Source organism: Drosophila santomea, chromosome 2R, assembly GCF_016746245.2.
Source record: "Drosophila santomea strain STO CAGO 1482 chromosome 2R, Prin_Dsan_1.1, whole genome shotgun sequence".
Lineage (NCBI taxonomy): Eukaryota > Metazoa > Arthropoda > Insecta > Diptera > Drosophilidae > Drosophila > Drosophila santomea.
This window is the reverse complement of record NC_053017.2, coordinates 10,651,829-10,678,009: the sequence shown is the minus strand read 5'-3', so window position 1 is coordinate 10,678,009 and position 26,181 is coordinate 10,651,829. Positions and strand designations below refer to the sequence as shown.

At 44.3% G+C, this 26,181-nt stretch overlaps 7 protein-coding genes across 9 annotated transcripts in view; 5 read left to right on the top strand and 2 right to left on the bottom strand.

The window, feature by feature from the left end:
* The first annotated feature begins 126 nt into the window (after positions 1–126).
* On the top strand, positions 127–1,808 carry LOC120445345 (shugoshin). The gene is made up of 2 exons (XM_039625682.2): positions 127–734; positions 796–1,808. Exons 1-2 carry the CDS (start codon positions 258–260, stop codon positions 1,534–1,536), a joined length of 1,218 nt encoding a protein of 405 aa, XP_039481616.1. The 5' UTR covers positions 127–257; the 3' UTR covers positions 1,537–1,808.
* Positions 1,809–1,848: 40 nt separating this feature from the next.
* On the bottom strand, positions 1,849–4,764 carry LOC120445344 (golgin subfamily A member 2). Its single transcript, XM_039625681.2, has 4 exons — positions 4,561–4,764; positions 3,460–4,455; positions 2,889–3,401; positions 1,849–2,821 (listed from the first exon to the last, which is right to left on the bottom strand). Exons 1-4 carry the CDS (start codon positions 4,615–4,617, stop codon positions 1,988–1,990), a joined length of 2,400 nt encoding a protein of 799 aa, XP_039481615.1. The 5' UTR covers positions 4,618–4,764; the 3' UTR covers positions 1,849–1,987.
* Positions 4,765–5,079: 315 nt separating this feature from the next.
* Positions 5,080–7,432, top strand: LOC120444292 (neuronal acetylcholine receptor subunit beta-2). Its single transcript, XM_039623813.2, has 8 exons — positions 5,080–5,450; positions 5,565–5,696; positions 5,759–5,911; positions 5,969–6,156; positions 6,216–6,747; positions 6,807–6,947; positions 7,009–7,175; positions 7,235–7,432. The coding sequence occupies exons 1-8, from the start codon at positions 5,135–5,137 to the stop codon at positions 7,355–7,357; spliced, it is 1,752 nt and encodes a 583-aa protein (XP_039479747.1). The 5' UTR covers positions 5,080–5,134; the 3' UTR covers positions 7,358–7,432.
* A 66-nt stretch (positions 7,433–7,498) lies between these two features.
* LOC120444297 (cuticle protein 16.5) lies at positions 7,499–9,670 on the bottom strand. Its single transcript, XM_039623817.2, has 3 exons — positions 8,413–9,670; positions 7,903–8,226; positions 7,499–7,824 (listed from the first exon to the last, which is right to left on the bottom strand). Exons 1-3 carry the CDS (start codon positions 8,422–8,424, stop codon positions 7,573–7,575), a joined length of 588 nt encoding a protein of 195 aa, XP_039479751.1. The 5' UTR covers positions 8,425–9,670; the 3' UTR covers positions 7,499–7,572.
* A 4,558-nt stretch (positions 9,671–14,228) lies between these two features.
* The window catches only part of LOC120444291 (box A-binding factor), a 37,040-nt gene continuing 25,087 nt past the window's right edge, over positions 14,229–26,181 (top strand). The window contains exons 1-2 of one of the 3 annotated variants that reach the window (XM_039623812.1): positions 14,229–14,328; positions 15,381–15,633. The gene's annotated coding sequence lies outside the window, so the exon portion shown is untranslated. Of the gene's footprint in view, positions 14,529–15,380; positions 15,634–26,181 lie in introns of all 3 variants that reach the window. The other 2 variants (XM_039623809.1, XM_039623810.1) reach the window with 2 other exon arrangements.
* On the top strand, positions 16,211–16,638 carry LOC120444298 (ribonuclease kappa-B). The gene has a single exon (XM_039623819.2). The coding sequence runs from the start codon at positions 16,283–16,285 to the stop codon at positions 16,598–16,600; it is 318 nt and encodes a 105-aa protein (XP_039479753.1). The 5' UTR covers positions 16,211–16,282; the 3' UTR covers positions 16,601–16,638.
* LOC120444295 (histone-lysine N-methyltransferase, H3 lysine-79 specific) lies at positions 17,410–18,780 on the top strand. The gene is made up of 3 exons (XM_039623815.2): positions 17,410–17,595; positions 17,676–18,002; positions 18,052–18,780. Exons 1-3 carry the CDS (start codon positions 17,550–17,552, stop codon positions 18,600–18,602), a joined length of 924 nt encoding a protein of 307 aa, XP_039479749.1. The 5' UTR covers positions 17,410–17,549; the 3' UTR covers positions 18,603–18,780.

Genomic DNA, 26,181 nt, shown 5'->3' with positions numbered 1-26,181 from the left:
TACAAAAATGTTTTCTACAATTAAATAAATATATTTAAATCCAATTGTATTGTCTGTTATTTACGTGGCTTTATATAAAAATATTTCGTTTAAATTAAACCTGGGGTCGGCGCTGCCATACTTTCAAAAAGTATTTCACCAAGCCAGGGTATATTTTAGTACCACCACAACGGTCACACTATTTCAAAATTCAAAACAAGTTATTGGCGTCGTCTGTCTGGATTTTGTGAATGGGATAACAAAATCACAAGGAGCAAATGGGATCCAAGGTAGAGCAGCAGTACAAGCTGCTGAATGCGGAGCTAATGGACCAGGTGCAGAAGCAGCGCCTGGAGATCGGCGAGTACAGGAAGCGGGTGATAACGTTAGAGCGCGAAATCATGGACATTCGGGAGGAGCACATACTGCAGAACCATCGCCAGCAGATGGAGAACATCAGTATCGTACGTAGCCTGATGCTAAGCCTGAACGTGGACTCGGATTCCTTGGCAGGGCCCCAGGAGCCTGCTCAGGGAGCTCAGATAAACAGACCAAGCGGCCCGCCTCGAAGCTCCAGTGAAATCTGCAAGGACATGCGACGGACGTGTGTCTTGGCCCGCACCACCAGAACTATCTCGCCAAGTAGGACTTCCTCAGTGACCAGTACTGCATCGTCCACTATTCGCCGCTCCAGCTCTGAAGTACAATCCGAAGTGGAGGCCACTAGGGTAACAGTGAATAGGAGAGCCAGCAAGGTAACTTATACTTTAATTGCAATGTTCTTTTGTTAATGGTTCCTAATCGGCTTGCGTACAGCCTACACCACCGCCACGAAGACCAGCAGAATTAGTTTTCGACGAAGATGACTCGGAGGATGATTTCGAGGAAGCAGTAAGCCCCGTACACAATAACAATGAGGAGGTACAGTCTGGCCAACATGAAGAGAACAATCGTCTGTTCAGCATTATAGAGGAAAATGCCAGCGAAGGAGAGACCACAGACTCGTCATCGTCATGCGAGGCCATCTACTGCGACACAACGGTTGACAGTAGTCCCCCCAAAGGCCAAGCCACCGTCACTCCCAGTGGGCGGGCTCTCCGGGAAGTGGACCCCAATGTCCCAGAAGCAATGTCGTTGAGTCGGGGAAAAGAGTCCGGGAAAGGATCAAGGTTGACTATTTCCGCCGCTGTAGACGATTCTCCACAGGAGCCAAGTATACAGTGCCCGAGACTGGCAGTCACCAGGCCTAGTCAATCGTCTGGAATCTTTCCTGATGTCAACGGACTGACGCCGCGAAGAAGCCTGTTCAACGGGATCAGCCAATTGGCCGGGTGCACCAGCACACCGAGATCCTTCCTCGTCGAGGAAATGCCATCTATAAAAACTAGAAGTCGAACTGCAGCAAATAAGAAATCTGAAAATACGGATATGTCCAGTTCTTTTTGTAACACCAGCGGAAGGCCGAGCAGAAGATGCAGGCCCACCAGTTTGGCGGAGCCTAATCTGAAAACCAAGATGCGTAGTGGATCGAAAGACAAGGCCAAGGCCAAAAAGTAGATATACGGATGTTTTATAGGCTTTGTTGTTTTTGTAATTGCAATGGTTTTTCACACCAGTTTTTAACATTAAAATAAGCATACTATTTTTAAATCGTCGGGCCATTATAAGTTCATTGCCTGCAAAAGAGGACACATTCACCACATCCAGCTATCGGAAGGAAGACCATGATCATCACCCAAAGATGCCAATAGGAGTTTAAAAATACGTTTAATTTTTACATCTTTAAACATGTTCATTTGTGAATAAAACAACGTTTAAGTTGATTGTTAGTTAATACGTTTTAGGGGGACTAATTTTATAGAATTCCTCTTAGATGCAAACTGGATTTATTCGCACAAAGTTTTTGGAAACATTTACAAAAGACTCTGAAGAGCAAAGTACAATTACAATTAAATACAGTAGCAAAAGAATAATGATTATACGTAAGCAGGCGATAATTGCACTTCTTTTAGACTACCTCGAATTTGCCCAGACAACAGTTGAGATGGTCGCCCGCATGGTTGTGGGTTGGCTGCTCCGTGTTCTCCTTGATCTCGGTGATAATGTCCTGTATCTTGTTAATGATCTGCTGAGAGTTTTCACCCTCGGTAGGAGTGTGTTCTGGTTGCTTTGCCTCAGCGGCATCTGCAGGTAGCTCCACTCCCAAGCTGACCACCAGCTTGTTCAGTGTTTCAATCTTCTCGCGCAGCTGCTCTCGCTCAGCTTGTAGTAGTCGCATTTGGGCTGCCTTCTCGTACTCACGCTGCTTTAGCATGCGCCGCTGCGTTTGGTAGAGCGCTATGTACTCCCCAATCGTTTCTGTTTCGCTCTGTAGCTGGAGCACCAGATGTTCCAGGCTGTGCTTCTCCTCCGTCAAGTCGGCTACCTGGCTGATCAGTGTGGTGAATCGGGATTGCAAGCGTTCCACCGCCTCTGCGGTGGGTAGCGTTTTAGCTGCTGGTCTGTGGTCGTTGGTGTGGACATGATCGTGTGAATGATCCTGTTGATGTTCATCTGAATGATCATGAGGATGTTCATGCGAATGATCATGAGGATGATCATGTGGATGATCATGAGGATGATCATGTGGATGATCATGTGGATGATCATGAGGATGATCATGTGCATGATCATGGGAATGATCGTGGTCATGATCATGGCAATGACCGTCGGAATGCTCATGAGAGTGATCTTGCGAATGATTATGCAAATGACCAACATCCTTCGCTTCCTCTGCTTCGATTTCCGGTGCTTCTCCTCCATTTTCTCTTTCTTTTCTCTCACCGGAGTGATAAGCCTTTGCCTGAAAAAAAAAGGAAATGTAATATTCTAAAGTCAGTTTTCTGGCTTTTAATCTCAATTCCACCCACCTCATAGTGCCTGAGACGGTCCAGCTGCTGTTGCAACATTAACTGCTGACGCTGCAGTTCCACGTTCTCGTGCGATAGTCGAATCATTTCCTCATCCTTAAACTTAAAGCGCTCCTCATTGGCGTGCAGCTTCTGCTCCATGCTGTTGTAGTTTTGGCGGATTTCTCGGTTGGCAAACTCTTCCGAATCCAAGCGGATGACCAGTTCCGCTTTGTCGTTCGTCAGCTGGACAAATCGTTGCTGTAGTTCGTCTAACTGGTTTTTCATCTCTACGTTCTGGGTTAGGGCACGCGAAGCGGCCACTTTGTCCGACTCCATGGTGGCCAACAGCTTGGACTGATCGGGTTGCTCAGCTTGCAAGCGTTCGAGCTGCTTTTCTAACTCATCTAAAGCCGAGTCCTTTACCTGCAGCTGATCGTCCTGCGACTTTATCTTTAGCTGAAATTCGTGACGCTCAAAGTCAAAGTCGGCGAGACGCTCTTTCAAGTCAGCCAGTTCATCTTTCAAAGCTTTCTGAAATTCAAATATGAGGCTGAACAGGTTTTCACCCTTTTTCAGGCTTATTACTTACCTGGTCGATGGTTTCTTCCTTGGATGGCTGCACTTGACTGGCTTCTTTAAATTGGGCCTGCAGGCTGATATTCTTTTGTATGTCCCGCTCCAGTGTGCCCACGTGTTCCACCAGCTGGCGTTCCCGCTCTCTTAGTGAGTTCAGTTCCTCGGCGAGTTCCGTGTTTCGTTCGTTGAGCTTGGCGATCTCGCCGCTCTGATGCTGTACATAGTTTTGGTACTGGCCAGCTGCCTGCTCCTTGTCCTGCGTTAGTTGACCCACCATGGCCTGGAGGTCGCGTATCTGTTGCTCGTACATGTATTGCGTTTGCACCAGCGACTCCACTCGGTTGTCTGTGGTCACGCTAGACTCGTCGGAGAGCTGTCGCACCTTCAGCTGCGCCATCTCAAGTTCGTTAGATTTTTGGGAAAGCTGTTGCTGCAGTTCCTCGTGTCGCTGGTTGCTTTGCTTCAGCTGGGCCTCTAATTCGTTGAGATGCGACTGTTGGTCCTTGATTTGTGCCTGCGATTGTAGCAGTTGTGCCTGGAGTTGCGCGTACTGCTGTCGCTGCTGCTCGCCGGTCGACTGTTGATCCTGGCAGTGCTGTTGCAGCTGCTCCAGGCGTAGTTGATTCTGATCCTTGAGGGTGCGCAGCTCCTCCAGCTCAAGCTCACGTTCCCGGCAGGCCAGACGCACCTTTGTCAGCTCCGCATTGAGCTGGGCCTTTTCGGCGATGATCACCTGGATGGCCTGCAAGCTGGAGGGATCTGCCAGTCCGCCATTGTGTTCCGGCTCGTTTAGCGCAAAATAAGAAGCGGCTGTGGGCAGAAAAGACTGCTCCGGCTGCGGAGTACCGCCTACGCCTCCACCGTTCACATTTATTTCGCTGTCTGAGCGCTCCGATAGATTGCTGGCTATGCTCACCGTGGACGAGTGCGATTGCGTGGTGGCAGCCACCGGCTCCTCCGCTCCCGGCTGACCATTATTGTTGCTGGCGCGTTGCTGGTACTCCTTCAGCTGTGTCCACATGAGCGTGTTAAACAAAATCAATATTAGTGGGCCAATACATATGTGTCCACGTCACAAGAGCAAAACAATTGTGTGTGGCACTGGTTGTCGCACCTTTTTCCTTGCCGCGGCCAACTTCATCGCCTTGGCATCCTGCGTGTCATCAGGCATGTCCCTTGGGTTCAGCAGCGGCACCTTTGCCACACCGGTAGTAACCTGCGTTCGGAAGGCAAGCCAACAAATCTAAATTAAACTATGCAAAAGTGGCAAATTCTGAATGTTGATAACAGGTCTGAAGTTCAGTAAGACCGTACGCGCTGAGAGCCAAAATGCCGCGTCAACGGTTACACTAAGCGGTACAAAAAGCACAACTTTCCAATGGCGCGCAATATCAGTTTTTTTTTAGCTAGATTTGAAATCGTTAATAAAAATTTAGAGATTTAGAGATTTCAAAATTTAACCTTAATATGCACAAAGATATTGTTTTCAAGACCAAAAAATTTTGGTGCGGTTATAATTCATACATAGGTTTGGTGCGGTTATAGTGCATACTCTTTAAGCAAATGAAGTAAACAGTATTATTTATCGACAAAGGGTAGTTCATTGTTTCTTATCAATTCGCTTCAGTCGGCTTCCTAATTCAGTCGTAGTCAAGCCGCTGTTAGCAGTGGAAGTCCAGATCGATACGATGAACAACCTCATCAAGGGCTGCTGCCTGTGCCTGCTCCTGCTCTTGGTGCTGATTGACCAAGCGGAATCCGGCCAATCGTCGTCGACCAGATTCAACGTGAGCTTCTCCCAGTTGGACTCCTGCGAAAGCTACTCGGTTCCGAATACAGGATATGGCTACCGGACGTTCTACATGCTGCGCGAGCTAAGCAACAACAACAGGAAGGCCGGCGAGCGACTGCATTTGAAATTTTACGTCCTGACCGCCATGGATGCGCACATCCTGCTCTCGGTGACGAATCACCCACGCTTGAATGATCGCGTTTACGAGATCGGTGGGTGAAGTCAATAATAATTACCATTTAAATGCGACCTTTCCATTGAGCTCTTTTTTAAATGAGAACCCTGCCTAATAATTCCATTGATAACTAATTGTATTGCGCTTGCAGTGATAGGCGCCGGCGGAAATACGTTTTCCGCAATCCGGAATGCCATGGGACTGAGGCGGGTGGCCACGAGTCAAGAGCCGAACTTGGTATCGCTTTACGAGCCGACGCCAATTGAGATTGTCCAAACGCAGAGTGAGTTCCCCCATCTTATCGGGAATTCCCGCCCTGCTCTCCAACGCCCAGTATAATTCCAGATGGCGAGCTGTTTGTTTATATACCCGGCTTCAAGAAGGAGCCCCTGCTGCAGTTCATCGATGAAGCACCGCTGACCATCAACTATCTGAGCTTCAGCTCCTTTGGTTCGAACACAGCGCGTTGGTTCTACGACTGTGGCTTTGATGGTTATGGTGAGTAAGAGTAATCTCTATATACATAAGTGTGTTTTAAAATGTACCCCCTTTCAGAGTCGGAAATTGCACCGATAGAGAAGGAGGAAACGAAAACTGAAAAACTGCTAAACAAACTGAACCAACTGGCGGAAAACGCCAGCTTGCCGGCTAATCTTAGTTCCATACTGTTCCATTTCCAAACGCGATCCCTCGCCTACGAGCAAACCAGTTCTATGCTTCAGACCCGCATGCACATGATGATGGTAATGAAAGGCAGATATTTATTTTGGAACAGTAATGATACATTCGTCTATCCATGCAGCACTGGCGGGACAGTCGACTTGGCTGGCAACCCAAGGATTTTGACTCGCTGGAATCCTTCGAGCATCCTGAACTGCGAATTTGGAAGCCTCAGATGAACGTCCTCAACGGTGCCCTGCAATCCATTGGTCAGGTCCTCCAATCCTACGAGCTTAGGGTCTACGCCAACGGAAGCATCACCCTGTACGCGCAAAACCTCCAGCTGGACAGTTGGTGTGTGGACAGTGCCCGAAACTGGCCAAGCGAGCGAGTGACTTGCGACATCGAACTGGGCCTCATTGGCCAGGAGGGGCAGCAGAATGTGGCGCTTATCTACGATGATCAGCGCAAGCCCATTGCGCCCAATGAGCACGTGAACACGCCATCCGGCTGGTCGTTCACGCAAATGTCCGTGGTGATGGTGGACAACGATTCGCAGAGGCGATACACTCCCAAGGGTATGATGCAGAAAATGACCGGCGATGTGGCCATTGAGTTTACGCTGCAGAGGAACCGCAACTTCTACATGACCGTCTTCTACATACCTTTGATTGGTAATATGACTTCGAAATAACTTTCAGTAATAGAATAATACAATACTATCCTCTTTCAGCCTGTCAGATGTTTGTCATAATGTCCTTTGTACTGCGTTCTACACGTAGGAGTGCCCTCATCCTCATCGCCTTGTTGATCACAGCCTGGGGTTTAATGTACATGACGCGCCACGCCTCCCCGCATTATGTGCCGCCCATGAGTAATTAATTATATCTCATCTTCATTTCCTTATTCAATTTAAATTTCCACTTTCCCCACAGTGACTGCGTATAAAGTTATCATGATGACCACCACCTATTGCTACATTTTGCACATCTGCATTATATGGCTGGAGTTGTATCCACCCAGATCGAAGGCACCCAACTGGCTGACTGGCCTAATAAACTGCAATGCTTTACGATGTATTCTGGGCTTAAGACTGGCGGATGTAAGCAGACAAGTTCCTATTAACCAACTGAATAATATTTGTATCTTTGATTCCTGCAGTCTAGCGACTATTGCGACATTCAGGAGAATCCCTGGCGGCATCTGGCCAAGATCCTAAACAACCTGAGCTCAATCCTGGTCATTATAACCTTTGCCATTGTAGATATTACGAGTGGGTTTTGAAAAATATAATTTTTCTTTATTGTGCATTTGAGAGAATATTAATGGTTCTTAAATAAATAAGAAGTAAACAGAGAAGGTTGTGAAGATTTTGCGACTACAGATTGGAAAAGTGGGAAAACGTGCTCGGCTGCTGCGACTCCACGCAGTTAACTGCTTCCAATGCTCCAACTCCGAACTGGGATCGATTTGGATTTGGAGTGTTTTGGTATCGGAGCTTAGTGATATCCATATCCACCCAGGGACAGGGCCGGTGCAGCGTAGGACTTCACCAGAGCAGGAGCTGCATAGCTGATGGCTGGAGCCGCATAGGACTTGACCACCGTGGGAGCAGCGTAGCTGATGGCTGGAGCGGCATGGGCGTAGCTAATTGCTGGGGCGGCATAGGACTTGATCACCGGAGCTGAAGCAGCATAAGTGATGGCAGGCGCAGCGTACGACTTCACAATGGGCGTGGCGTGGGAAACAACCTGTCAATACAAAAGATATTGTAAGTTTAAATGAGAATAAAGTACATTGCCAATGAATCAATATGACACCGATCTTACCGAGCTGAAGTGCGAGTAGCTGGTGGCCGGAGCTGCCACCTTGACTGCCACAGGAGCAGCATAGGACTTGACCACCGTGGGAGCGGCGTAGCTGATGGCAGGAGCAGCATGGGCGTAGCTGATGGCTGGAGCGGCATAGGACTTGATCAATGGAGCTGGAGCCGCATAGGTGATGGCAGGAGCAGCGTAGGACTTAATGACTGGTGCTGCAGCTGCATATGTGATGGCAGGAGCGGCATGGGCGTAGCTGTAGTCCGGAGCCGAGTGTCCGTAGTCGAGGAGTCCAGGAGCAGCAGTGGCCACAGCCAGCAGAGAGGTGAGGATCTGGTGGGGTAAGTGAGAAACCAAATATTCATGCTACTCCTTTTGATCTAGCAAATTCATATTAGATTTAAGAAATCTAGTTGGTTATGTCTTTAGTCCTGTTAGCAAAACGAGGATATCCTTTCGAAACCAGTCAATGCCAATGGCTGTATCTGATAATCCTGATCCTAAGCTGTATCCACTCACCAGAAGTTTCATGCTAGCGCTGGATAACGAATCACTTGGCTTGGAGGAAGAATTGCAACTATAAGTGGACTGTGTGCATTGCGTTACTTTTATACCCCTCGATGGCAGACCACGCACTCGCACTCGCACTTGCACTCTCGAGCGGACTGCGAGCTGCGGACTGCGGACTGCGGACCGGAGGACAGGTGGACAGCTGACCGAGCGGACAGATCTTGACTAGATTTCGATCTGAGCCTCGGACGGACAAACAGTCAGCAGACAGCAGCAGTCAACAAAGCGGGCCAAGCAGCACCAATTTGTGAAGTATCTCGGCTGCAGTGAAACTGCAATTCTCGTAGACGCAACTCGGATCGGAGAGCCCCCAAAACGCGGATGACGCAACCTGAACTGGAGCTGGGAGTTGGAAGCTGGGTGCTGGGAGCTGCGATCCGAAGGCAGACCACTTGCCGGCTAAGGAGTCGCAGGAAAGGCGGCCTTACCACTGGGGGTGCAATTGTGGCTCGAATTTGGAAAGCGCACGCTAATTGAAATCGCTGATTAGCTGGCCAATTTGGGCACAGCAGCAGGTGACACGCCCCTCGAAAACACGCAGCCTTGCCACTAACAACTTAATTATCCAACGGAGAATGCCGTCTAATTGTTTTCGCTGCTATGTTTGAGTATTCTCGAAACAATTCTCGGCGTGGGGCTGGGAAATTCTCTTCAAATTGCATAATGAACGATTGCCAAATAAGCAAACACCAAGCAATCCCCTCTGGTCGAAATATTTAGGCGAGCTTCATAATTATCTTTATCGTGCCACGAATGCCGCTGCGTGCCACATTTGACCATATTGGATGGGTGATTTCAGCCGCAGCCGCAGCCACGCCGTCTCGTCTCGAGGACACTCGTGCGTGGAGAGGGGGCTTGGATCGAGTGGAGGCCCCAGTTCGCCAGCTCCAGCTACAGTTCCAGCTCCAGCTCTCCATCGATCCATCGACTTGGTCGGCTGAAGTTGCCGGTTCAGCATCTGGCAGTTCGTGGGATTTTTTTACGGCCGCCTTGATGTGGGGTGGGGGTATGACATTGGGTCATCATAAAATTAATAGTGCTACAAATTGTTGAGAATGCTCGAGCTTACAACGGACAATCCTTATCTTGGATTAAAGGTGGCATGAGTAATGATTAGATCATTAATTCTCTTAAAATATAGATGTGATCGGTTCCTAAGGAAATAAATTACATATATTTTTCTGATCATATAAAATATTTAAAATAAGCATTCCAAGCAAAAGTTTGGAAAATATAAAGCCTCAGATTAGCGCATACAACTTGCAGCACTTCAGTGGAGTTTCTCTCAAGACAAAATCTTAGCACAATGAGAAAAAGACAGCACTGGACGGCGCGAAAGAGACGGAGAGTCACCTGCGATCGCAGTTCATGCATAAATCACGACAGTGGAATGTGATTTATGTGAAATCTATTAGCAAATATTAAGTCAATAGGAGCAATTGTTGCCGGTGGCCGGCGACTGCCAAACAAGTGTTCCATGTCCAATTCGATGCGGACAGATGCGGACAGATCGGTGTTGTGGCCGGTGTGTCGCCTGGCTTCATAAATAAAAGATTTCCCAGCCACTGCCCCACATTTTGGCCAGGTGGAAAGCAATTTTCCAGCAATCGGTCGGTGGATCAGAAGGGTGGCAAACTCGAATGCCAAATTGCCACATACTAAATGCCGATTTAAGGCGATCAGCCGTTCGATCTGCGTCTTTGTTTTTATGGCTCCAATCGAATGGCGAGTCTTTAGCCGCATTTGGTGATCGGGCGGCGTGTGCTCCAAAATGGGTGCAAAATGCCGCGAAATTTTGGATGACGGACCTGATTAGCCACTGGCCACAGAATGGATGAGAGAATTCAAAGCGATTGCCCAATGGAATCGCAAGCGCGGAATTCCTTGCGGCGCACGCTGCGTATGCGTTATTTTTCGATCCATTCAATTAATTAACGCCGCTGCATTTGACTTGCAAATGCTTCGCGGAACGGCCGAGAAAAACATTGCAAAATGGAAAAACGCTGCTTAATTAAATCAAAAACAAACGACGAATTTAACCGGCCTGAAAAACCAAATAAAAACCGCGTGGCATTTATGACGCTTTGGCTGAATTAATGAATGAATCGTGGTAGACATGGAAATGGATTTGGAGTTCAGCTTTGGAAGCTGAAAAACTTAGAGCCTTGTTTCTGACGTGACTGGGAGTCTTTTGAAATGCACCGAACAAACTTTGGTGGATTTGTATCAAAATGTATGATTTATTAAATACACTAGGAATTGGATAACATTTTAAGCCTGCACCAAATAATCTAATTTATGCTTTGATGATAGATATGGTATGGGCCTTTGGATGCCATATTTTTCTTGGTGTATTTCGAGTCCAATTTTCATTTAGCAATCCCAACTGACTGCAAACCATTGACAGTTTCTACTCCACGGACAGCTGGCCATTTTGTCGCCTTCTTGTTTGTTTTTCCTCAACGGGAATTGGTAGTAAGTGGTGTATTTATGGGATGACTGCATCGAGGCGGTCGGTTGTGAAATGGTTATAGCCATGGTAATGGTCAAGATGAAGCGGACTGGTCAAATGAAGGAAAGCTTATGGATGTTAACGATCCTGCCTATGGATTTTTGTACACGTTAAATAGCATCATTAGGAAATAATATTTAATAAAATAAAACATATTCCAATTTATTATTTTTTTAGTGCTCGATTCAAACGGGTTTAAATTAAGCTTTAATTTTAAACTAGCTTTTTAGTTGTCTCAGCTTAAAGACAAGCTCGGGTAAGTGGCGCCATCTAACAGATGGTCTGCTCAAATTTCTTAGCCAACAGATGGCGTAACGGAGGAAATTGGACGTGACATGTATAGTTTATGTTTAATGTATTTTACTTTAAAATAATAATATGTAAACATAATTAAGAAGATAATTCTATTATAATGAAAATACTAGACATTATTAAAAATTTGCAGATAGGGAATAAAGAAACCCTTAATTCTTGAACAGCTTCAAATGGAAAATATGGTACATGTCCAGAAAGAAATGTTGGCAGTTCTTATGGTAATCTAAAGCACCTTTATAAAAATATATCAAAATATTTAAAATTGAAATGATTTTGAATCATATGCAACGAGCAATTTAAGTCTCGCTATCATTCCATCCAACTCTACCTTATTTTATCGATTGTCCTTCGCAGCATTTCCATAGAAAAAGACCCAGAGACTCAAATAAATATAGATCAAAGTCACTGAAGCTAATGACGTATGAGCAATGCAATGAACACAGCATTGGGGTGTCGGCGATTTAAAGGGGTTAAATGCTCCCCTAAAATTCAACAGGTGAGCAAGTGGGTGATGGAATGGACTTCGCTGACTTCACTGACCTTAAATCCCATTTTAAGCCCGTTTTGTGGAAGATTGCTACCCTATTTTGCGAATCGCATTGATTAAATCAACTTTTAAGCCTAGATTATTATGTGATTAAATCCACTGCATTTGTGTGACTGACTGCGCATTTGAGATTGTTTTTCTTTACTTGTGCGTTTGTCAAGTGCAGTTTGAAATTCAAGTTGCCTAATAACTTAAAACCCCAAGCAGCTTTAATGGCCATAATTCGTCTTTGGCCGCAGAAGAGCTAGAAGAATCCGAAGGCAACAGCCAAGAGGAGTGTCTAGGTGTTGTTGCCATTGCTTTTGTTGTTATGGCGGTGTTAATGTTGTTGTTGCAGCACCACTATTGACATTATTGATGGAAATTCTTTTGTGTTTTTACGGGGGGAAAACGGAATGAAGAAAGTAAAACTTGACGCGACCACTGACGAACTTCAAATGCCCTGATGCTTTTATCATTTTAAATTATTTTTAAATTTTCCAATCTTTAAGTACTGATTACAATTCTTTTCGATTTCTATTAAGTAGTTGATAGACGTCTTGCCTTGCCTTTTAGTTGATATAAGGAAGAAGTTAGCCATTTTTGGTAAGTAAAAACTATTTGTGACTTGAAAAGTGCTTTATTGATTACTAATGGACAATGTCTTGTTTCAAAGTACTACTACTTTCTGCGGATAAGTAGCAACGCGCGCTGTTTACCCTTTCTTAGCAGCAAATGAAAGCCCAACGATGAGGTCGCTTATGTGGACAGGTGCAGTGGCCAGGTAAATTCAGGTGTGTGCGTGTGCGTGTGCTTGTGTTTGCCTCCGTTTTCATATGCCGTCCGTCTGTTTTTCGAATGCAGCCCATATACCAATAGCAATACCAATACCCATACCCAAACCCAAACCCATACCCAAACCCATACCAACACCCATAACCAGGCCCAAACCCAAAGCAAGAGCCATGGCATATCCATATCCCCCGACTTCTGGGCCTAAACGAACAGTTATGCAAATCGAGAAGAGGCGCACCTCCTCCCCCTCCTTTATCAGTCTCCCACTCGAGCGGTTTACTTTACTTGTTTTTTTGTGTGTGTTTCTGTGTATTTAGCGCCTAATACCCAAGTTTATGTCGCTTAATTATAGACCTTAAACAGCCGCCGCGAACCGTTGGACTAACATGCTAATCGGCAGACTCGGGAGCTAACCCCTTTTTCCCATCCTGGCGGCGGTATCGAATGACCTTATTCTGATCTGAGACGCCACTTGATGATCGATGGGGGATAGCTTGGAAACTGTAGTAGCTTGGGAGCGGAAATCCGCGATGCGAAAACTTTTGTTAGCCCAAACTGGTAATCGATAGTTCGCTTCAGTCCCACATCAATTGCCGGCCTTTTAGAGCCAGCTATTAAGCGGATTTGGCCAATTCGGTAGCGTACAGATTGGAACAGAATCGCTCGTAGATCTGCTTTTAATAAGGCTTAAATGGCTCTGAGCGGGCACGATTAATTCGCCATAAAAGTGTGGCTTTAATTGGCCGACGAGTGGGAGGCATTAACTAAGGAAAGTGTTTGACAAAAGAGCAGAATATGAACAGACCACCGACATTACACTGCTAGGAATCAGGAATACTCTTTTCTGTCTTATTTTCTGCATGATTGGTTTGGCAAGTAACTCCGTGTAAAGTATTTGTATTTTAATATTAATAATATAATCTGAATTTATTGATTTCTAGTTCTATTTCTGAATTGCCACCATACATATGTATGTATATGTATATATTATAAAGTTTTTCACCTGACATTGACAGATAAGAGGGAAACAGGCACTTTGCCCTTTGCACTAAATTTGAATGCCAAACGGACTGCAGTCAGAATGTCCACCCGAAACAATGGGTAGGCGTTTTACAAGTGGGTGGTTTTCCAGTGGGTGGCTCTGCTGTGGGCAGTAGTTGTCCTTCACATGCCCTCTTACCTATGACATTAAGCGAAGCAAATTGAGTGACTGACTCGATTATGCCACTTGGTCAAAGTATTTGCTGTCCTATTCGATTACTGAGTGCACTCATAATGCATGCAATTAAGCGGAAATTTTCAACCATAATTGCAATAATTAATGCAGACCGTGAAATAATTTTTAAAGCGAATTAACATTCTCACTTCTTGTTAATAACAAAAAACAAAAAAATGTTATTTCATACTATCACTTAATGCACCATGATGCTCTCTCGCGACATCCCCTTCTCATCTCTTCCTCTTCAACTCTCACTCTCTCTCTCTCTCTCTACAGCATTTAACACCCACAACAGCAACAGCAAGAGCGCGATGGAGACCGGAGATGGAGACATTCCCCCACTTGTTGCTCTCAGAGAGCCACTTCTGTGGGAGAGGAGACCCAGTGGGGAGAGAGCGAGAGCGTCCAACTATTTAAGCCACATCGCAAGGCAACTCGTGCTCAATCTTTGTTTTCGTAGCGCGGCGGTCGCATCGGAGTTGAGAACTCGAAGTAAAGGTGAACGAAGAATTCGATAAATACAATTGAATAGTTTTGAATATGTTGCGGTGATTTTTGGATTTGCATACCGGTTTTCGATAAGCGAATTCATTAAAACATGTTATCTTTAAATATCGAGAAGTGTTCAAAAGTGCGAAACAAACAAATTTAACAACAAATGTCCAAAGCGAATCGAAAACGTGAGAGACACAGTAAATGTATGAAGTGTGCAAATATAAAGTGATATGAAACATATAAATAGCAACCAAATATGTATTTTCTTATCAGAGTGTACATTATATTTTCATAAAGCACAAATAAAATTCGGTGAAGACACTAACAAATTCAAGCCTAGAGTTAAACTGAAAGCTAAACACTTTTTTTTCGATGAAATTGCATTTTTTTATATGAATGTTTTTACTGATAATTGCGCTTACAACAAAAACGAGTGTGTGTGCAGTTGCAATGAAGAATGTGCTAAGCAAATAAGGCAAATAACAAACATATAACTGTAACTGAAACCCCTCACTGAAAAAATAATCAGCCAAGAAAAATATTTTGACGTCTGTCAATTATTGGAAAATATTCTCTCGTAGTCAAATATTCTTTGGAATTAAATTAAATTCTAAAAATTATAGATCAGTAGAAAGCTTTTAAAAAAATCGTAACATTTCTTATCTTATTTTGTTATAATAAACTGTAGTTTAAATAAAAATGTAATGATCTTTTTTTATTTTTTTCTGTGCTTTCATAAGGGAAATACAGATAATGACAAGTTGATTGATTTGCGCAAAGGGAATTCGAGACACTTAAGATTTAGCCAAGTTCAGTAAGCAAACGCCCTAATGTCAAGGTCTTTCGCTTGGAGATCGGGTTTTAGCCTAATGGACTTGACCCCCATTTTCTGGGGCTCTACGAAATCCGCAGCTTAAGTTACCAGAGAAACATATTTACTCACTTGGAGCTGAGGCATTTTGTCTTAAGTTGCAACATGTGCTGAAAAAATACAAAATAATTTATCAATTAAGTTTAATTTTCTCAATTCTTGATATTTCTCTAATCGTGTCTAGTAACCCCAAAAAACTAACGACAAATCGCATAAACAAACACCATAAAGGAAACGTTAATAAAACAACATAGTGTAAAAAAAGTTTAGCAACCGCGAAAACGACTTACGAATTTTCACAACAACTTGATGTTTTGTAACGGAGTTTCAAGAAACTGGTAAAAAAAACTTTATTGTGAATTCTTCTGCTGCTTCTCCTTTGCAAGTGAGGCAAAAATTTTGTGGCTCTGCGGATTTATTAAGAACATCAACTCACGGTAAGTTGTGCTAATTATTTGCTTGGCTATTTTGAATGCAAAATCTTCCGCATGATTCACTAGGGGAATGCAAATCAGAGGCTGCCCTTTAATGAATCAGCTTTAAAGCTACTTGGGATGGCCTACATTGAGTTCTGCAAAATTCACTTGTGATATAAATACGCAGAACTAAATGCAGCCATTATATTGTAATGAATTATTCTTGAATTCAGCTCTGCGTTCTGACCGCAACTTGAACTGCTACTAGGGACATACATATATCATTCACATATGCATGCAAATGGTATAGAAGACTGGCTCTGTCCGCTGTCCATCATTGGCTAAGATCGAAACTAAGCCATTTCGAGTTGAACAAACCCAATCGCAACGCTGTCGAAAGCGAGAGGCACGGGTACGTGAACTCCATAATCCGACCACTCTGACCACTGTGATCTAATGCCGCTGAAATCGCACAAGGTTGTACTTGTGTACGAACCTATGTTCATATGTAGATACATAGATACATGTATAGTACTCGTATGTGGTCCAATACATTCCGATTACGGTTTCGCTTTCGAAGTCGACTTAAACTTGGCACCTGTTGCGGTCAGAGCAACACTCGCCTACACTGTCGCACAAAGTTCGGATAGAATTGAAGAGAGAGCTGAAAATGTTTTGTGGTCGCACATGCTGTCTGTTCTGCCTGTTCATGAGCTCCTGGGGCTTCATAATGCTGAATCTGCTGGGCGTTTTCTTCTACGTCCAGTCACTGATGCTCCTGGAGTCGTTGCCCTTGGAGCACCAGTTCAACAGTATGGAGAGATTCAAGGAGGAGGCAGACGAGGCCTTCAAATACGTGTCCACCCGGTGCTTTGTGACCGCCGTCGTCTATCTGGGATTCATGTTCATTGCGATAGTGGCCATCCGCCGGGATAACAAGAGGAGGAAGCGTCTCTACAAGCGGGGAGCAATGCGAACACTTCGTTGATTTGTGTGCTCCAATGATTGGTTACGGAATAAACTATATATTTTCATGGTTCCAATTGCATTTCACCCACTCAGCGACGTCCACCCACTTGTTGGTTCGGATCGAAAGAACCAGTTTGTTGACCGCATTCTGCGATTAGCCTTAACTTCTTTATCGGCAAACCACTTTTCGAGTCTGGCCGACTGTCCAACTGTCCGACGGTCCACTCTGTATTATGCATTCGTCTCGAGCAACCGATTTTTGACAGCGCACGTGACACCTTCTCCGAGGTGTGTTCTTTTTTGGGCATCATAAATTTCCGTGAAATTCTCTTTCCGAAACATGCTAATGGGGTGTGGGTTCCCAGCTCTGGCTATTCTGGGTCACTCTGGGTGCCCCCTACTTCACTCTGCTCTACTCTATTCTACTCTATTCTAGTCCGGGGTTATGTATCTTGTTCTTATCGACCGGGCTTTTGTGTTTTACACGAAAACCGTTGTGTAAATTATCGTACACGATTTTCTAGTTGTACGCTTGTGTATCTGGCTTGTTATCACCAGCCAAGTGCAGTCAGCTAAAAACTGGTTCACTGCATTTTTTCGGGAACTCGGGTTAACTGATTTGGGGTTCTGGCAATACTTTGGAAGTATTCTAAATTACCTTTATAAATGGTCTTCCAAATTATTACAATTTCTTATGCAGACGAACTTTTATATGGAAAGTATGCAGTTCTTATATCTTACAAGATCAAACTGAAGCACAAAATCGTGTTTTTATACAGATCCTTAGAACACGATTGTAGATTGTGGTGGCTGAATTCAGGAACATTTGATATTGACATCAAATTGGGATTTTTAAGTTTGTGACGCGTAAAAAATTTTATATTTTAGAAGGCAAACACTTGGCCAAGAAAATCAAAGTTTTCCCAAGACCACAAAGGTCCAGAGAAGGGAAGTGAAGCGCAAGTACCATGTCCCGATTTTTTATAGCCACCAAAGAGCGGCTCCAGAGGGGGTGTAAGTAAAAGCCTCCGTTCGAAGAAGTTCTGGATTAGGAACTCGCTTCAACGTAGAATAAAACCCTTCCAAACCCCCAGTTCGCTTTGGCCAGATGTTGATCCACAACACTGTTTCTCAGCAAATGGCCGCTAAGACGCCTCCTGCGCCAGCAAAAGCGGTCAAGGCCAAACCGCCGCCACCGCCGTCCACCAAGCCACCACCCAAGTGTCCGGGTGGCGACAAGGATATGAAACGCAAGCCGGGCTACTTTGCCAGTGGTGGCACGCACGCGGTGCTCAGTGACTGCCCAAAGCCGGAGGGCGACTTTATGAAGGCCTGGTCGGCCAAGAACAGCCGCTATAACCTCATCCTCTTCTCCGGTGTCCTGGCAGCAGGTGGAACATTGGGCTATGCCTTGTCTTCAGGTGGGAATAGCAACTCTTGTTTTCTGCGTTCTGTACCATTTAATCTCAGGTATCCTCTGTCTGAATTGGTCCATTCCCGAGTATCCGTACAACGAGGACGAGATGGAGGACTTTGAGATTGAAGAGGAGCGCCGGCGGGAGGAGAAGGAGGCGCGCGAGGAGCGCCACCAGGACGCAGTGGAGGCCAGGGAGCTGGGCATACGGCGTCGCCGAGCCAAGGAGGCCATGGAGAGGGAGGTGGACCTGATGCAGCGCGACATGGACGGCGGCATCACAGACGCCGAGCTGGATGAGCTGCAGCACCTGGCTGCCGAGCGCGAGGCCTTTGAGCTGTGGGAGAAGGACGAACTGAAGCGGCTGGAGGAGCAGGAGAAGGAGCGCGAGAAGATCCGGAAGGAGAAGGCCAAGGTCAAGGCCGAAAGAGACAAGGAGCGCGAAAAGAAGCGGAAGGAGAAGGAGGCGCAGCTCGAGAAGGAGGAGGCGGAGCGCGAGAAAGCCCGCGAAAAGGCGCGCAAGGAACGTGAAAAGGCGCAGAAGGAGAAGGAGAAGGAAAAGGAGAAGGCCGACAAGGAGGCCGAAAAGGCCAGAAAGGCCGGATAGTATGCCCTTATACTATAGTTCAATTTACTTTGCCAGCAGTAACACTAAAACAGCTAAGAAATTCTTTAATCGGGATAATACAAATCAACACCTTGAGAATAAAGCCCCCAAAAACACAGGGTATACTATTCAATAAAGAATGAAAATTGGTTGCTGTTGGCCTGAGTTCTGCATTAGATAATATGTTGTTTTGTATTAATATCATATATTGATGATATGATATCATATATTGATGATATGATATCATATATTGATGAGATTCTTCTGATAAGATTGGTTGCTCGTTACAAGTTCCATCCAGTTTTTGAGGCTCGTAACTTTCTTGCCTTAACCAGCCTGGAGGAACTCAAGTTTTAATCATGTCCAACCCAGATCCCTGGCAGAGTCTAATTACATATTTCTGTTCTGCCACTTTATAGACTACTTAAGTTGCCACATGCAGCCACTTCCAGTGCAATATAGCCAGCGTTCTGTTTCGGACCAAATGAGGTGCAATAACAAAACGCTGGATGGCCCGAAGACCATCCATGTACGTATGTTTTATGCATTTAGAGTCAGTCGGGCACTCAGTGAGCTGTAGAGGAAATGGCTCATTGCATGTAATCAAAAGCAGCGAAATTGTATCTCGTAGATAGCATACACATAGAGTGGATTCAATTGTGGCTACCATTACGCATCAAAGTGCGATCCAATGTTCGCATTACAACGACCACTTGTTGTTCGTCGCAATAGAGTGAGGTTCCTTCTCCGATTGGCCTCGGTTTTGGTTTGGTTTGGCAGCCCCTAATCTATTTAATGAAAATTCGCTACTGATAGATAGATAGATAGATATTAAGCGTTTCCCCTAGCGTACCGCCGACCAGCGATGTATCTGCATTTGTATCTGCTGTGCTAAGTGTGCCGGCTTGTGCGCACATAATGAATCACAATCGTCGTCAGTTAAGCCGGGCTTATCATTAATCAAATTAGCTGCAGCAGCAGCGACTACAACAAAACACTTGCTTGTCTGCCACCGCGTTGCAGTTGTAGTTGCATCTTCCAAGTGGCAATGCGGCACAGTGGGCCAGATCGGCAGTGTAATTAACTATTACCATGAGTGCTGCGATTGTGCCACAAATGAGCAATTGCCGAGAGCTTATCAAATGGAGTAGAACAATCAATTAACAGCAAGGGGCACAACAAATTCTGGTCCATTGCAGTTCACTGACCCGATGAAGCGATCTCAAAATCAGCGTGATTCCTTTTTTGATTTTGGGAGCGGTTTTCCAATGCGTCATGGGGTCTTATTGTATTTCTAAACATGTCGTAAATCTCTTTCATGCTACAGCGTTAGGCAATTAATGCAGTTCAGTTTGGATTGATAAGTACTTTTAGGAAAAGAATTAAACTTAAAACACTAGTTATGCATTAGATATATATTAACTTATTTATTTATTCATTGTATCCTAATAAGCAATAATAACCACTGTGCGGTGCCCACACATGGCCAGTCCGCTGAAGCTAGCTAATTTATCACTGGCATTCACGCTTCGGTATTCCCTATTCCACCTATATCCATACCCATATCCATATCAGACCCCAAGCCCAGCCCCTCCCCATCGTCCACTTCTGACTGCGAGTGACATTATTACTGTCACACTGTGTCGCCCGATGCAGCTCCTCTGCCTTTTATAATGCATTTATGCTGCAATTTGTTTGAATTAGCGGCTCACGGGCCCCAACTTGCCGCGGACTGGAGTGGCTGGAGCCGACGGAGCTGCTTGGACATGGGGAAGTGTGCTGCGGAGGCGGAGTGGCGCAGTGTCACCGGTTTAGTGGTTTATTTGGGGCGTGTATCCATGCATCTATGCCCGTACCCCACTCGGCCTGGTACAAATATCTTATGCAAGCAGAGCTCCGAATAAAAAAAAAATGAGCTGGAGATTGGTCTAAAGTAAAAGTAGCTGCATTTACCCAGTTGCAACACCGCCAGATGAAAGCTTCCGGGCAGGGGCGTTGCCCATGGAAATGGGATGCAGCAGCCTAGGACCGAGGAAATTCCAAAGTAACTGGAACTCATTTTCATGAAAATCCCCTCGGATTTCCCTCTGCCATCTGCCTGGCTTAAAACAAAGCATTTATCTTACATTTATCTCTAGCAAATATGCGTTTTCAACGGAGTTCATGAGTTTACACTATTCTCTATATCGTGCCTTATCGAGTCTTACATGTAAATATTTGCATCAGTGGCCGGATTCTGGGCTGTGATAAGATTTACAGCAGCATTTACGACTTAGAGATTATAAACCTAGCTTTTATTTATGGTAGGAATAAACCTACAGATAAAGTGGAAATATAGATGAATCTTAATTTTAGTATACTTTTATAGAACTACATTAAAATAAGTTGTATTCCTTTTAGCTTTTAATATCCATTCCATTTTCTTAGTTCCCCCAGCTTAAGTTCTTTCACAATGAATTTTCAGTTCATTGACGGGGAAAGCGCCCTGCTAACTCTAATTGGAACTCTCACTTGATAAACGTTACAGTAAATAAACAAATTGGCCAAGTGGCTGCTTGGCTATTTGGCTTGGAGCTGCCTTTGGGGGCCTTTTTAGCAAATTGAATCGCTGCTAATCGAAGCTGCAGAATTGAGAGCCAAGAATCGAGAGCTGAGAATCGAGAATCGAGATCCGAGAACCAAGAACGAAGAACGGAGAGGTGAGAGCGTGCCAAGCGGCGTTTTGTATCTGGAATGAGGTCTTGCCACAGTTAGCCGAGCAAAGCGCAGTTATACCAATTCTCCATGGCCACAGTCTCGGCCACAGTGGGTCAATTCTCCATGCTCCACTCTGGGCAATCAATTTGTGGGACTTGTTCTAGGCCTTCTTCGCGCACTTCTCGGTTTTGTTGTGCAGTGCACGTAGATTGAGTCACTCCTCCTCGCATTTGGCATTTGGTATTCCCATTTGTATACGAGTATATATGTACATGTGTACACTCATATTCGTAATTATTGTAATGAGCCATTTCTCTAGTTACTTTCCTCGTTGAGCGGATGGGCTGGGTTTTTAATTAATTTTCCATTGACCCAGCCTGACAGCTGAGCCTCAGCTTTTTTCCTCTTTTATTTTCGTTGAGCCCAGCTCAGAGCTTGGCCAGCCCAAGAGCATTTCATATTAATTCTCATTTTTTGGGGCTCCAATTCGGGGCTTTCGGATCCGCCTCTTCTGTGTGGCCTCCGGTTTCGAGGGGGCCTTCTGTCCAGATTCTCCAGCTTATTTGTTGTGTGGCCATCGTCAAATTTCGCATTGAAACACGAGACAGTGGAGCCAGAGCCATGGGAATAATCGGAAAATGCTTGAGATGGGAGGGTAGAATATCTGTGTAATTATAGATGCGAAGGAAATTTCATACCAGAATTATAAAATAAATATTTACTCTCAGGATTTACTAAGTTCAAGGTATAGAATAATTACTACTTTTCAGCACCTGGTACCACGGTGCATGTCCTGCAACTGAGCTTTGTTATAAATTAAATTATTTTCGCGTGCATATATCTCTTTGGTATTTATGTGCCCATGTGCCGTACGGATATCGTTACACTAAATTGTTATGTCGGTCTGCTGACCAAAGAAAGAAGCCCGGAACATCAAAATGGCAGAGGGGGCGTAAGCGATTTGTCTTTCGGTTAATTTTTTGTCGGCCCCTTAAGTTGAAGTACCGCTAAGGCCACCGCCTTCGATCCTGTTAAACGTTTTTTTTTTTTTTTTGGTTTTTTGGCTCATTCTTCAGATTGCGGAATCTCCGGTAATAAAGTAATTAAAGCTCCTGACACTGTTCAATAATTCATCTTTCTTCTGGCGAACGGGAGATTAATTGAGATTGGGAAGGGGTATGCAACTGATTTGCATTTAATTGCGTATAATTGGAAAACCAAATATGTATTATTTTCACTCACTTAACTTTATTTGGCAAATGCAGCTCGAAAAACGTTTGCTGTCCAGCGAAAGCAAACAAAAGCGAGAGACTGAGGTAATGAGTGCAATAAAAAGCATTTGTTAATGACTTTTGAATACGCAATTTGCTGTTGTTGCTTGGGTTCCAGTCTTCTGCTTCTTCATGGCTATATACATATATATGTACATATATATACGAGTATACAGATATATCTTTTATTTTCCTTTTGTTAACTGTAAAACGTTTTACTTTCGCGCGAGTTTTAATCGCCGCCTGTTGCTTCTGATGAAGATAATGATGATGATGATCTGCCAAATCCACAGTCCGAGAAACATTTTGCAACATTTGTTGGCCACGTTAATGTGGCCACCATAAAAAGCGTGTGAACCCAGTGTTAACGTGTCGAACCAGACAATAAGCCACACTTGGCGACACTTTTCCCTGGCCATCGCTTTTCCTCGCCGTAAGTCGATTGGGTCGTTTTTACCGGCCAAAAGTGAAGGCGGTTTTTCTTCGCCATTTCCATTCGCCCTAATGATTTCCGTTGAGATTTTAGTACAGAGAGCAGGAAAAAATATACTTTTCCGCACTTACTTTGCTTTTTCCGAATTTCTTTCCCTACTTTGCTATAAACTTTGTTTACCCACGGAAAATCAGAGATTTAAAATAGATTCGAAACTGTAAACTATTCAACACGATTGTGAGAAAATTTTGATATTACATTGTATATTTTAAAATACAATTTGTTTCAGGTTTAATTTGGCATTTTACATATTTCTACCCGAACAGCGCACTTACCACCGACCGCAAATTAATTTTCACTTCTTAACCCAATTGCACACCCTCATTTTCCGGTATTATCCACTTGCATTTTCCGCCGAATGGCCGCTGGGCATCGCCAAGTTGCTGATCCACAAATTAGACTCACATTTAATTGCAGTGCTCGGCGGCGGGAAAATGCAGTTGCAGTTGCAATTTCGCCTTGCAACTGTCAGCAAACCGAAAAAATTCCGCAAAAAAATTTTAATTTCATTGCGCGGGTAAAAGTCGCCTCGATTCAGTTGCTCCATGGACACAATGGACCGTGGATCGTGAGCTGCACAGACAGCTACTGTTATTTTATTTGTCAGGAAAATTGGGTCAGCTTAAGCGGCGATCTGGGGGAAGACTGGCCAAGAACGATGACTAAGAAATGTGTTAATGATAGCGAGTGGTGTAATTAGCCAGAAATATTTCTCGTTGGCCAAAACGAAAACGTTTCGCTGTCGCATGCCACACAAAATGCTCGCATTTCTGGGGCAGCTGAAAGCCGAGGCAGGAAATTGCGTGCATTTTTGGTGGTACATAAATTAGTTAACTATTGCATAAATTTAGTTAACCTTCGACAGGTGAACGTAAGTCAAAAATAAAACTATATTATCCACTAACTATATTTGCATTTGAGCGTTGACAGGACAAACATTAATCAAAAAGTATACAAAACTAAGAGGGCTGAGTATAGGCAAATGTTGAATTATTTTTTTTAAGCTACATTATATTAATTAAAAATTGTTTGTAAATTAGTTCTTTGAATATTTATGTGTCATTAAGAATTGAGGCTCCATGAAATGAAAACCTTTTCCCCAAATATTCATTAGTTAACTCCAGGCTCATTTGGGCATGCCTTGGGGAAATAAAATGATCAGTTTTGTTATTTAAATAGCTGAATACATTTCGGAGAACTGAACGGCAGAAGCAAAAACCATTCGAAAATCATCAACGAATAAATGTCAAAATAATAACAAATTAACTGCCTTGGCTGCCGTGGCTGCCACAAGAAATATGACAGTTTACAAACGGTAAAAAATGTGCCCCACAGCAGCGGCAATAAACATTAACTTGGCTTAGATGACGTTGACAATTTCCAAGGCGTCAACTTGTCAGACTTGGACGGCTCGTAAGGAAATTTGTCTACAGGTTGGCAGTGGAAATGGAAATGGATGTTGGTACTTGGTACTGGTGGTTATGGTTATGCTAACGGTTAATTAGTTAATACAGCATAGGGGTCAAAGAACTGCAGATAACCCTAAAGGGTACGACGGGAAAAATAACTATGAAATAGGTTTGGGCACACGCTAAAGGAGTAGGAATTGTTATAATAAAATATAGACTATAATATTTCCATTAAATTTAAAGCTCTTTTTGTTTACTTCATTTTTATCGAGTGTAAAAATAATAGTACTGCTTCTTTATTTCTTTCTTCGCCTGTCTGGCCCACGCGTCTATCCCAAAATGATAAATGATTAAACAATCACGAATGCTCATACATATTTTGCCAAAGGCAATATGCAGGCAGAACATCATTAAACCCTGTCGTCCCCAGTTTAATTGGTCATTTTTACGTGCGGAAAGATTATGGATATCCCACAATCGCTTTGAGGAACATAACTTTTAAGGGGAATTTTCACGCTGCTTAATACTTCAACACCTAACCAGCTTCCGCTGCACTCAGACATCCTCCTCCACTTCTGAACCTTAGAGGGTATATATTAAGTGTACATATAGGAAAGATCCGACAAAGTCGACTTCAACGGAAGTACACTCACGACTCGCGTTGGTTCGCATAATCAAAGACATGCAGACAAAGTGTAAAGACCCTTTAGAATTTAATGCTTGAGTCATCCATCGACAGCAACTTTGGCGGCTTTGGATGTGAGTTTTGTGTTTGGTGTTTATTTGTATTTTTTGTTTGGGCTTTGCTTCCGTTTTCAAACAGAGAACCACCGCTACGACGATCGAAACCATTAGAAATCCAAAGCTGCCACCTGTAGTCGGCGTTTTCTGTGGCAAGTGCACAACTGCAATCAACTGCAATTGCAGTGGCAACAGCAACTGCAGCGTTTCCGCTGCTTTTGGCCAAAAAAGGCATTCGACAATTATTGTTATTGAATGTGAGTGGTGTGGAGAGAAGAGGGGAGGCGAGGAAAGGCAACAAGTGCAATACACTGCACTTAAATTGCGCCCACTTATAATCCAGTCGATGAGTAAAAGGGACAGCAGCAGCACTCCGGTGGCAACTTCTTCGTTTTATTTGCCAACACGAAAGGCAAAGACCGGTCAACTTGGAAATTGTCAACACACAGCCAGCCAGCCAGCCACTTGCCACACAACTTTGCCTACAACTCCCCAGAGTTTCGTAGTCTCGTCGATTCGTGGGGCTTCGGCGGGGTTACCAGACATCCAGCTGCGTAGACAGAGCTCAGACAAACGTCAATAGACCAGCAATATAGTCGAACTCTGCCTACGCTTCCCTGTCGTGGAAATTATCTGGAAATTACCGGGAAGAGCAAACGAAAGCGGTTTGAATGTACATGGATACTTGCAGCTTTTCAAATGCATGTAGGTTTGCTAACGCAAAAGTTCAGTGCCAATTGGAACTGAATAACTGCGATTCAGTTATTATTGATCGCAAACCATATGCCATAGTTCTTGTACCGATTCCAGCCATTCGGTGCCCTATCATAATCTTTGGCTAGCTTTGCAGTTTGGTTGCTTCTCTTTTTTTTTTGGCATGTGCCGCGTGAAAAACGAAATGAAAAGTTGTTGCTGATGTGTCGATGCGGCTGCTGCGCTGTTGTTGCTGCGCTGTTGCTGTTGCACTG

What these genes read in the sequence shown, in the direction of transcription:
- LOC120444297 (XM_039623817.2), bottom strand. An exon ending in GCTACTCGCACTTCAGCTCG is followed by an intron (nt 7,825 to 7,902) that starts GTAAGATCGGTG and finishes TTGTATTGACAG; the next exon opens with GTTGTTTCCCACGCCACGCC.
- LOC120445344 (XM_039625681.2), bottom strand. Translation starts at nt 4,617, where the DNA reads ATGCCTGATGACACGCAGGATGCCAAGGCGATGAAGTTGGCCGCGGCA. An exon ending in TGGCCGCGGCAAGGAAAAAG is followed by an intron (nt 4,456 to 4,560) that starts GTGCGACAACCA and finishes ATGTGGACACAG; the next exon opens with CTGAAGGAGTACCAGCAACG. An exon ending in ACCGTCTCAGGCACTATGAG is followed by an intron (nt 2,822 to 2,888) that starts GTGGGTGGAATT and finishes TTTTTTTTTCAG; the next exon opens with GCAAAGGCTTATCACTCCGG.
- LOC120444298 (XM_039623819.2), top strand. Translation starts at nt 16,283, where the DNA reads ATGTTTTGTGGTCGCACATGCTGTCTGTTCTGCCTGTTCATGAGCTCC.
- LOC120445345 (XM_039625682.2), top strand. Translation starts at nt 258, where the DNA reads ATGGGATCCAAGGTAGAGCAGCAGTACAAGCTGCTGAATGCGGAGCTA. An exon ending in TGAATAGGAGAGCCAGCAAG is followed by an intron (nt 735 to 795) that starts GTAACTTATACT and finishes GCTTGCGTACAG; the next exon opens with CCTACACCACCGCCACGAAG.
- LOC120444292 (XM_039623813.2), top strand. Translation starts at nt 5,135, where the DNA reads ATGAACAACCTCATCAAGGGCTGCTGCCTGTGCCTGCTCCTGCTCTTG. An exon ending in TGATCGCGTTTACGAGATCG is followed by an intron (nt 5,451 to 5,564) that starts GTGGGTGAAGTC and finishes TTGCGCTTGCAG; the next exon opens with TGATAGGCGCCGGCGGAAAT. An exon ending in TGGGCTTAAGACTGGCGGAT is followed by an intron (nt 7,176 to 7,234) that starts GTAAGCAGACAA and finishes TGATTCCTGCAG; the next exon opens with TCTAGCGACTATTGCGACAT.
- LOC120444295 (XM_039623815.2), top strand. Translation starts at nt 17,550, where the DNA reads ATGTCCCGATTTTTTATAGCCACCAAAGAGCGGCTCCAGAGGGGGT. An exon ending in AGAGCGGCTCCAGAGGGGGT is followed by an intron (nt 17,596 to 17,675) that starts GTAAGTAAAAGC and finishes CCAAACCCCCAG; the next exon opens with TTCGCTTTGGCCAGATGTTG. An exon ending in GGGCTATGCCTTGTCTTCAG is followed by an intron (nt 18,003 to 18,051) that starts GTGGGAATAGCA and finishes ATTTAATCTCAG; the next exon opens with GTATCCTCTGTCTGAATTGG.